Source organism: Corvus brachyrhynchos, unplaced genomic scaffold (assembly GCF_000691975.1).
Source record: "Corvus brachyrhynchos isolate BGI_N302 unplaced genomic scaffold, ASM69197v1 scaffold44, whole genome shotgun sequence".
Lineage (NCBI taxonomy): Eukaryota > Metazoa > Chordata > Aves > Passeriformes > Corvidae > Corvus > Corvus brachyrhynchos.
In genome coordinates this window covers 751,742-762,100 of record NW_008238359.1, presented here as the reverse complement: position 1 = coordinate 762,100, position 10,359 = coordinate 751,742, and the positions used below count along the sequence as shown (strand labels likewise).

Below are 10,359 nucleotides of genomic sequence, written 5' to 3'. Positions count from 1 at the left end.
ATCCTGAGGGGGGATCAGTGATGGGCCAGAGACAGCCACACTTCCATCCTAACTGTGCAAGGGGAAGAAAATGCTGGATAGTCCACACTACAAAGTTTACTCAGTCCATGCACAGGGGAGACAGACCAGAAGATCGTGACAGCTGGTGGAAGGAAAAGAAATCCTTCTCCTAGTGCGACTGAAGCCCTTAATCTTTGCCAGAGTGGATTCTGGCATATGCTCCAGCCCTGCTGGGAACTGTTAGCAACATCATCCTAAAGCAGGGGAAGTTCAGCCTCCTTTCATTTAGCCTGCTTGATTCTCAAGCTAATGAGCCCTCCAGGACCTCAGGCCACAGCCCCCCAGGGTTTACACCCTTCAGATTGACACCTTCAGAAACTATTTTAGCTGAAGTGCTTATTTGCACAGGAAATTTCTCCCAGTTGGAGCCTTTATTGTATGGGTATCTGTCTAGTGGAAACTCTAGCGCATGAGTCACTTGCCTGCAGCACAGGTAGCAAAAAAAAAAAAGGCACCCACGGAGAATCTGAGCGGCCTGCGGCAAAGCCAGGAGCTGGTGACGGTGTCATACTGAAAGAAACACAAGAGTAGTGAGTATCAGCTGCCAAGGAGAACAGAAGAGCCAAGACAACACCTCTACAAGATTCCTGGTGTCACATCCAGTCTTCCCTTTGCAAAAAGACAGTTACAGTCTGGCATGTCACGCTAGAAAGGATGCTGGTCCCTCCCTCTGTGCAAGCAGGCGAAGATGTGCATTTCTCAGCAATTAAGCTGGGCCAGCTTGCAGCCAGTTACATTGATGCCAGTTTAAACGCCGATTTACAGAGGCCCTGTCTGGGGTTTGCTGCCAGCAACAGGAAATCCTGTCGACAGCACAGGGGCGAGCTGTGAGCCTAAAGAAGGGAAATCAAGCAGGGCAAGGACAGAAAGGCACAAAAACGTTGTGCTGGGGGAGAAGCCGTGTTTCCAAGCTTTTATTTCGGGTGCAAAACTGTGTAAATACAAATTCCTAGATTTAGGTGCTGTCGTGGCTGATATCACTGCACATCTTGGTGGGGTTCACCACGCTCCCTGGATGTCGTGTGACACGTCCTCAGCGACGATGATGATGGCGCCGAGGCCGCTCCGGGGCCGCGGAGGCGGCGCGGCGGGCAGGCATCACTCGTGGTCCGCTGCCCGGCGGCGCCGGAGGGGCGGGAGAGCCGCACGGTAAAGCACAGCAGAGCCGCGGTGGGGGCATGATCCCCGGCCCCTCGAGTTCAGCCTTCCCACCAGAAAGCGGCCGTGCTGTGCCGTGCCGGAGGAGGCTCAGGTTTCCCAGAAGTGACCCGTCTGTGAAAGGCTGACCTTCTTCAGGGGTCCTTCTCCACCTGTTGCTGTGTCCCAGGACCGGCTCTCCCTCATGCCAGGGTCACAGTCACCGAACCTGGACGGGCTCCCCGCCATAGGTTTGGGACGCAGACAGGGTTACCCCTTTTTCTTCTTTTCGGGTGTGGGATGGAGCTGATTGCATAACGCAGAACCCCCTGAGGAGCTGCGTACTCGGGTCACTGAGTTTGCTTGGGCTGATGTGAAGTGACTCATTCTCTGCCTGAAATGGCATTCCCTCTGAGGTTTGGAGGGATTTGAGGGTAATGCCAGGATGCCCCTCTCCCTTGGCAGCAGCACAAGGCAGGAGCACACCATGGAAGCTCCACAGCTCCGTGCAGCTGTGTTTTGGGATACGGACTAGCCAGCTTCCACATTGCCCTCCTGGCAGGGCATATTTGTCCCAGCAAGTGTCTGTGGGACACGCTGTCATAGCATGTCTGTGACAAACCCAGACAGCTTCCTGCCAGGCTCTGTGCAGTGCCCAGGGCTGGGGCACAGAAAGCAGCAGTGTCACAAGCCTGTACACTACTTCCCTAAATACAAACGGCAGTCTGGGCAGGAAGTGAAAGAGTGATTGGGCACTGGAATCTGCCCAGGGAGGTGGTGGAGTCACCGTCCCTGGACGTGTTTAAAAAAAGACTGGACATGGCAGTCAGTGCCATGGTTTAGTTGATGTGGAGGTGTTCGGTCAAAGGTTGGACTTGATGATCTCACAGGTCTTTTCCAACCTAACTGGTTCTGCGATTCTGTGATGCCAGCGCAAAACCTGACTTTAAATAGAACACGGATCTTCACTTCTGCTCAGCCTAAGAATGCAGGCTGTCAAAGACTTGTGAATCACCTGATGCTTGCTCCAGGCCTGGCAGGACTGCCGAGCCACCACACAGCCTTGTGCCTCCGTTTCCTGGCTTGTGGGGGAAACAAACAGAAGTATTTGCAATCACTCACTGCTATGTGTACTGCTGAGGGTGGGGAGGTAGGCAGTGACCTGTTTCTGGGAAGTAATTAATTAAGGCTGTATTATTCTTTTGTCAGTTCTACTGAAGAGCTGATGTGTTATTTTTAGTCCTTCGCCATACCTGATAATTTGATAACTTAGTTCACACCAGACCAGGTCATGGGTAGATCATTTTGCCACAGAACTACCCAATGTCATCACACGGCATTTTCTTGTAGTTTTGACACCACTCTTCCAGATCACTGCCAGAGTATTTAACCAGCATCTCAGCTGGTATTTTTTAGCTTCAAACTGTCCAAACTCCATCATTATCCATAACCAAACCATAGAGTTAAGTGCTGGCTCGGAGGTGGACCCTAGAACAGTGGTCCCTTTGGTATGGTAAGGTCTTTCTCTGACATGGAAAGTTGCCTGGAGCTCTCTGCTGGTGAACATGGGCTTGTGATGGATGCAGCACAGTGCAACAGTGGACCTCCCTCACTTAGCTTGGACATTTACTGTATTCTAAGCGCTCTACATCCCAAAATACTGGATCAGACCAGCTGGCCAGTTACACTTCTGCTGACAACTCATGTAAAGTGAAACTCTCCTCCACTCCCAACATCAACTAGCAAACAGTGTGGGCAACCTCCTAAGTTAGTAGACTTCGGACAGCACAAGGACAGGACTGGGGAGTGTTTCACCCATCCCTGCTGGCCTGCTTTTTCCTGTATCTGAGCTGTGTTTTCTGAGTGAGGCTGGTCCCTACTTACCAAGTTCAACATCTTGATGAACCCAGTGGCCTCAGGCCAGTATGTAGAAGTTCCTTTATGGCTCTGAAGTTGACAGCTGACATCTACTGGTCTCAGCAGTTCCACTGTACTGATAGCAGGGAGCTCTCTAACCCTGTGAAAACCTAGTCTAAGCAGGAAGCAGAGGTGTCTTAGGGGTCACAATAAGCCTGTGCTACAACATGGCCTGGTTTTTGCTTTCGAGTAAAAGGTGCACATCTCCAACACACAGCTCAAATACAGACAGCTGCGAGCACGTTATGAACAAGCCCCAAACCCAAGCCTGCTAAGCCAAAGTTAAATCTTCCACAAAGTGTGCAGCTGTCTCCCTGAGGAGAGGATGAGAAAGAGACAAAGAACCACATGTGGCAGATCTGAGTCAGGCCATTGAATACTCCACCGGAAAATGCTCAGACACCATAACGATGAAGGCAATCTAGGAACCTGGACCTAATAAAATTGTTTTCTGTTCTCTTTTTCTCTTACCTCCCCTCTACTTATTGTGGCTCAGCTTTTTCTCATTGTGTCTAGCTTTATTTCTTTGTCCTGGAATGCATGTATTGCCACATATAAACAAAGGGTCAGAGTGTGCACTCAGGTGCACTTTTACAAGCACAGAAAAAATCTCAAACTTCACTGCTACCCAAGTCGATGTGTGTCTTTGACTGCCATGGGACAGGAATCCCTCCCTGCTCGTGGTTACACAGAGAGAACAGAAATCAGCACCTGTCCCACTGGACCAGGAATCCCTCCCTGCTCGTGGTTACACAGAGAACAGAAATCAGCACCTGTCCCACTGGATTAACTCCCTCTCTTTTGGCCTTGATTTCATGAGACTGAAACTAGATGTTCATGTGTTTCCCCACAAGGGAATTTTGAAAGCTAGGAAAAGGATGTTACATAGAGCAGCCTGATTCTGAGAATTTGCTTTTCCTCCTGTTCCCTGGTGCCATAGCAGATTGCTGTTAAGCAGGCTGTCAGCAGCCCTTGGCACTTCCATAACTGCGTCATTCAGTGCCTCAAGGACAGGTTCAGGTGCTCCAAGCAGCTCTCTCAAGCCACAAGAAGGTCAGTACACAAAGGGGACAAGTATTGAATCCCATGACCAGGGGCGTGCATCTATTCTCTGGGGATCAAATCACAGAGAAAGAGTGCCAGCACGTTGGTTCACAGAGCAGGTGGATACTGATAGAAACTGAAATCTTCAGTGGTTTGCATCAATGTGCTGTCTGTGCATTGCAGTGGCTGAGGAGAGATGAATTACACCTGACTTGACCATTTCTGCTGGAGAGTTGGTGAAGTTTGATGGGTGCACTGAGTGAAGAGAGACACCTGAGGTGCTACCATGTCAGAGGGCCTTGCTGGATCACAACTCGACACCTGTATCTCTGCACCAAAGCCATTAAATTCTCTGCAAGGGTACTTTGCATCTGCAAGCACTCTGACACTATTATTAGGCTGTTTACAACTACAGTAAAGCAATATAGTCATGAGTGGGGTTAAGAGAAGGTGTTCTCAGGCCTGTCTTAGCCCCAGAGTTTGCATGAAAGACACAACTGGGGCTAGACAAGGAATTTTTAGCAAAATGTTTTTCTCAACACACACAGTCATGGCTTCATCATGACTAAGCTGTGCTGGAGAAGCATTTTTATTTTGTCACAGTAGTCTGGGGGTCTGGAGTTCTTTCACTGTATGATTCTCTGGCTTCTGACCTTGCACCTGGGGAGAGATGCAGTCCACACTACGGTCGGTCTCTTTGGTATTTGTTGCTGCCCCCAGGCAATGTGCTTTCACAGCCTCATTTGAGCTCCATGGAATTTAGAGATGAAGTACAGGTAATTTTAATCTTTACACCAATAACTGATGGCAGTGCTATGTTCCCCTACCCACTTTCCACCCTTCACTGGATTTAATTCCTAGACAAATGACACCCAGTTTAAAAAGCTCCAGCCTCTCACTGTTCCACTCTTCATTCTCTTTCCATCTCAGCCAAGTCGGCCATCTAAATATTGTCAGACAAAAGCAGGTAAATCTTTTTCTTCCGTCAGGCCCAGACAACATCCACTTGCAGATCCCATTCCACAGCCCTGGGCTTACCCGGCTCTGCCATTCAGATGTAGAGCGGGTGCCAGCTAGGGAGCCTCAGGCTCTAACACTTGCTAATCGCTCATGAATGCATCTGCAAGAGCCAGTCTTGGAGAAAAGGAGAGGGTGTAAAGGTGGGGGCAAGGGCCAGGCAATGGGGGGGATCCCTGTCTCAACCCCTGACAGATTTGAAAACTGAGCACTATTTTTCCTAATCCTAGCCTGCCCTGCAATTGGACACTTGCATCGCAGGTGATCTGCTCCTTTGGGGACTTTCGGGGACTTACAAAAATCCTGATAGCACAGATTTGGCACAGTGAGCTGCATGAAAAGTACGTGCAAACTTGGAAGAATTTGGTTGTGGGATGTGTTAGAAGCACTTCCAGACTGTGTGCCCACTTATGGCCTGCACGAGTGTGATTACAGTCACCCACTTGGCACATAATCCCCATTAGTTCTGTTCTGATATTCATTTACAATGGGGACATACACGGGATCATCCTCAGATGAGATATGTGGAAGAAAGCAGGTGCCACAATACACAGTGAACTCGGGAGAGGATGAGAGTTAGCTACCCCTTCAGGGTCCCACTTGAACTGAAGGCTCTGGCAGCACTGGATTCTGTAGGAAGCTATCCCTATGAGACTGAGGAAGACAAACAAAGAAGTCTCAGGGGAGGGGGGAAAAAAAGCTTCTGTGTAATTTCAAAGTTCATAAGTGGTGTGTGTTTGGAGAACAAAAGGCAAAGTGCTTGATGAAGAGCAGCCTTTGGAGGAGAGTGGGGGAAGTGGCTCATGCCATGCATAGGGCCTTGGTACAGTGAGAAACACAGGATTTGTCATTCCCCCTTAAGGTGGAAACGGCAGAAAGCATTTGAGCACAGGTCTGTCTGTGCTGTTTGCTTTTAGTAAGAACACTCCTAACTGAGCCTGTGGGAACAACCACGGCAGGGATAGTGGGGAGAGGGGAGGATTCGAGCAGAGAGGATGCTTGGAAAGTTTTTGCCTCATATGCACATCTCTCCATGTGCCCCAGGACTTCACATAACCCTGGCTCCAAGCCGCTTGCGAGACTGCTCCATATTCCAGCTGATGGGCACCGGTAGGAAATGCTTCCTGAGGTGAGTGCTTACAGCTACAGCACTCTGGCATCACGTGCATGGCAGGCATGGATGAAGCATTGGTAAAGAAAGAACAGACCCATCAAACCCTAGAAATTCGTGTTCTCACTAGCCTGCTTCCCACCTGGTTTTTGAAACCCAGCTTTCTTGCCTTTTCAGGGAGCCACTTGGCTTTTTGCCACGGTTGCCCTGTGCCAGTCTGCCCCTGCACGGCTAACAAAGGGCCATATCACCCAGTAATCGTCGGGGCATTGAGAGACTGGGCTGTCAGGGGGAGGGAGAAGCTTTGTCCTCTGCTCTACCTGCTCCCCTAAAGAGTCAAGAGAAAGAAAAACTGTATTTTAATATGAATGAGGGCCTAATTTTTGTTATTCTTTCTTGATTCCCTTCCTTCTACAGGCTGTCATCTTGAGTGCAGAGTGCAGGCTATGACCATGCTACAGGGGACAGGCTGTCCAGAGCCAAGGGCTGGGCAAGCACAGAGGGCTGCAGGGCAGGAGTGTTTTCATACAGCTAACCTGGGGAGTGTTCAATTACAACAAAAATAAAACAACAAAATTAAAGGTGCCTGCTTTGGACAAAAGCTCAGACAAGCTCAACAGAACACAAGGCAAGGACTTCTAGTTGCCTTCCCCAAGCACACACACCCCTGTCAGAGGATGGTGGTTCCCAGGAAAACCTCCGAGGGGCAGTGGGGCTTTGGCCATGGTTCCCTGCTCACTAATACCGAGCCAGCACCCTGGTGCCTCGCTGAGCACCACCAACACGAGCAGAATGACACAGCGACACGCAGTGACTCTTCACAGTATTTACCAAAGCACAGGTGACCCACATTACAGCCAGCTACAGGAGGCAGGAGAGCACCTAATCTATGTAAAATTTGAGACAATCTCTACCACTCTAACATTATCCTCTTGATCAAAATGGGTTTAGCGATGCTCTGAGGTAGGAAATCCCCAGCATTTCTGACTCGGTGGTGTGAGCTCCAGAGCTGGATTTACAGCATTAGACAGCTGGTGCTCCCCCAGCCTCCATCTGTGTAAACTGGTGGTTTTGCATCACTTTAGAGCAAGCTTGGGCTCCAGCCCTCTGAAGGTAGTGACCCTAGTGAGAATGATGGGAGATCCTTGTAGGGGGAACTTCCTGGATGAAACATGTTCCAGCAACGGTCCTGTCTCACTGTGCTTAGACTAAGAGGCCAAGGCTGCTTTTGGACCTGACCTTCTGTCTCTGCTGCTGAAGCACTACAGAAAGGGTTTTTTAGAGCATGCTGCAGCCCAGTGAGTGGCTGCATTCAGTCCCATATACTTGATAGGAAAGATGTGTGCTAATGTCTTTGCAAACAATTTCATGGGTGAGGGTATGGGTGTCAAGAACAAGCCAACTTACTTACCTGACTAATGCTCCACAGTATTAGGCAAATAATGAGCTAAGAACTGAAAAAGAAGGGGGTAGCTACACAATGAAGGGAGAGGAGGACACAACCCAGGGTCAAAAACCAAACTATTCCTGCTATTTGGCCCTGTCGAGAAAAACAGGATTAGACTAGATCTGACCTGTGTTGCTGTTTCAGCTCAAAACAGTTCCAAAAGAAACATGAGTGGATACTTTCATCTGCTCTGTGAGTCATTCCCAACAGGTATTTTTTAAAAGCACATCAGCTCTAGAGATTCATGGGCAGCATATCCAGTCTGAAGGCTGAGGGTGCCACAGTCAGATGTTCCAAACCTGATCACCCTGTGAGCTTCCCAAATGTCCACATCATGTTTCCCATAGCATTCCCTGTGTCTGTATGACTTCTGGATTTACCTTCCCAGTATGTTTCTATATGTGTCATTTATTTGGGGGAAAATAACTGGATTTCTTTTCCTTAATAAATTCTGACTTTAGATGGTATGGTTTTATACACTTACATAAGTCTTATTTCTCTCACAATGACATTAAAAAAGATATGTTTGGTGACCTGATTAGAGGTATGGTTGGGGAGAGGGAGCAAATTATCCTCACTGGAAGGGAATGTGTGGAAAAGAGTTTTTGTGGTTAAAGCATAAAACAAAAGGAATGGAGGACAAATGGGATGAGAAAACAAAAATATGAACAAAGACTTAAAGAAAAAAAAAAAAAGGACGTTAAATCAGCTCCATGCTCACTAGAAAGCAGGTCTGACTCTGAGACGGAAGCTGATACATAGGCAAAAACTGATCTATGTATGAAAATCGCAAACTACGAGCAGTCCTGCTGCCTTTCCAAACACACACAGAGCTCTCCGAGGGAGGATTTGCTGGCAGAGGTGGTATTACTCCGTCTGTACAACTCTAATCCCTCTGCCGCGGCTGATCCTCACCAGCCGTGTGTCCTCGGACGACTCGGGGGTTCCCGCAGCCTCTGGGACGGCCGAACACCAGGGCTGCGGCTTGTCGAGACCCTGCGTTTTTCTCCGTCTTCCCAAAGGGCTGGTTTTGGGGAACTCGGAGAGCCCCCGCAGGGATCACGCGTGTCCCGGGGTAGCCCTGCCAGCAGGGAACATGGGGACCGGCGGCTCTCTGCCCCACAAAGGGCAGCAGGATGGCTTCGCCTCCCAGGGACAATCCCTTTCCGTTCGTGCATCTGCGCTGCGAGCACCGAGCAAGCGACCTGCCCAAAACCCACAGCCCGGCTGGCTCTGCTTGCTTTGGGGCCAGAAGCAGGCACTGGCTCTAGCTCGGCATTTCATCCCTTTCGCCCGATTATAATCACTTCCTCCCACATTCCTAGTAGTCTCCCCGACTGGATCTTGTCCGGATTCTGAGAAACTAAATCTTCATTAATTAGAAGGTGATCAAAAGTAGGCCCGGTAAGGACCCTTCCTTGCTGGCTCAGGGCACCAGCTGGGGCTCATTTCTTATTATGACTCAAGATGGGAGGCGGAGATAAATTGAAATCAAGGGCGGCCTTTCCCTGTCAGGTCCTAAAGGCGTTTAGCAGTGTAACAGGTTAGTAGCAACTCCCCTGCCTGTTTCCCTGCGCTGGTGGAGGTGGGGAATTTGCTTGATGCGTCACATACCCTCATTTGTACTTCTTCCAAGTGGTTTTCCAGGTTTTGTAACTCCCGGGCTGTGTGATCCTCCCGATAAGTTTTTAATTTCCTTAAAGTAAGCAGTAATAGCTGCAGGGGGGGGGGAAGGGTGGCAAGGGAAACAGTTCATTCTCCCCAAGAAGGCTGTAGGCCCTAACTTCAAATCCTTAAGGATCTGTAAAGCTCTTTTACAGCTGCAGTGCTCTTGTCTCCTTTTGGATCTGACCCAGTGACTTCCATCTCTCCCTGCTGTGTAGCAAAAACTTTTTTTTTAAATTTTTGTTTTAAGATATCACTTTTTAAAAAGTCTTAACTGGCGGGGCAAAGAAGCTTGGAAAATATGTAGAACAGGACTACCTGACTCAGCCTTGGGCGAGCCGCTGGGAGAAGCAGCCTAGCTTTCTTTAAGCCGTCCTCCCCGCCGTACAGACACCGCTCTGTAGGGCCATCCCCCCCTGCCCCCGTCCGGATTCACGTGCGGGGACGTGGAGGGCTTATCTGTTTGCAATGATGGTTGCGATCTGCAATGCAGACGCACAAAGTCTCCGCATGCCCCGCGGCGGGCTCCGGGTCCATTCTTTCTGTTTGGGTGGGGACCTGGGAGAAGGAAGAGTGTGAAATGTGGGGGTGGGGGATGTCTGCCAAGGTCTGTCCAACTCACCAGGCGACTCTGCTCATGCCTGCTGCCCCGAGGGGCCAGCAAGCATCTCCCTCCCACGCCCCAGCAGGGAGGGATGTACTGATCCCCACCGTGGCACCTGGGAGCCAAGTTGGTAAGAGTGGCCCGTAGTCCCAGCCCTCCCCCAGTCCCTGAACACCCTCGAAGTCCCTCCCCCCAATCAACCAACTTTTAACATGATAATGGCCATGACAATACCTTCCAGCCAAGGCCAGGAGGGCCTTGGGGAGGACTTAAAGCATCCTCCCCTCAATGGGGTGCCTGCTCGTGGGTTGCCTGCAGCCTCGACCGCCACATCGCCTCATGCTCGGCGCTGGAGGG

General features: G+C 49.9%; 1 protein-coding gene across 1 annotated transcript in view; it reads left to right on the top strand.

Moving 5' to 3' along the window:
• Positions 1 to 1,102: 1,102 nt before the first annotated feature.
• LOC103616725 (homeobox protein NANOG) overlaps positions 1,103 to 10,359 on the top strand; it is a 12,137-nt gene continuing 2,880 nt past the window's right edge. The window contains exons 1-3 of the mRNA XM_008634948.2: positions 1,103 to 1,209; positions 1,357 to 1,448; positions 6,220 to 6,285. Of these exons, the coding sequence (XP_008633170.1) occupies positions 1,103 to 1,209; positions 1,357 to 1,448; positions 6,220 to 6,285 (265 nt within the window). The remainder of the gene's footprint in view (positions 1,210 to 1,356; positions 1,449 to 6,219; positions 6,286 to 10,359) is intronic.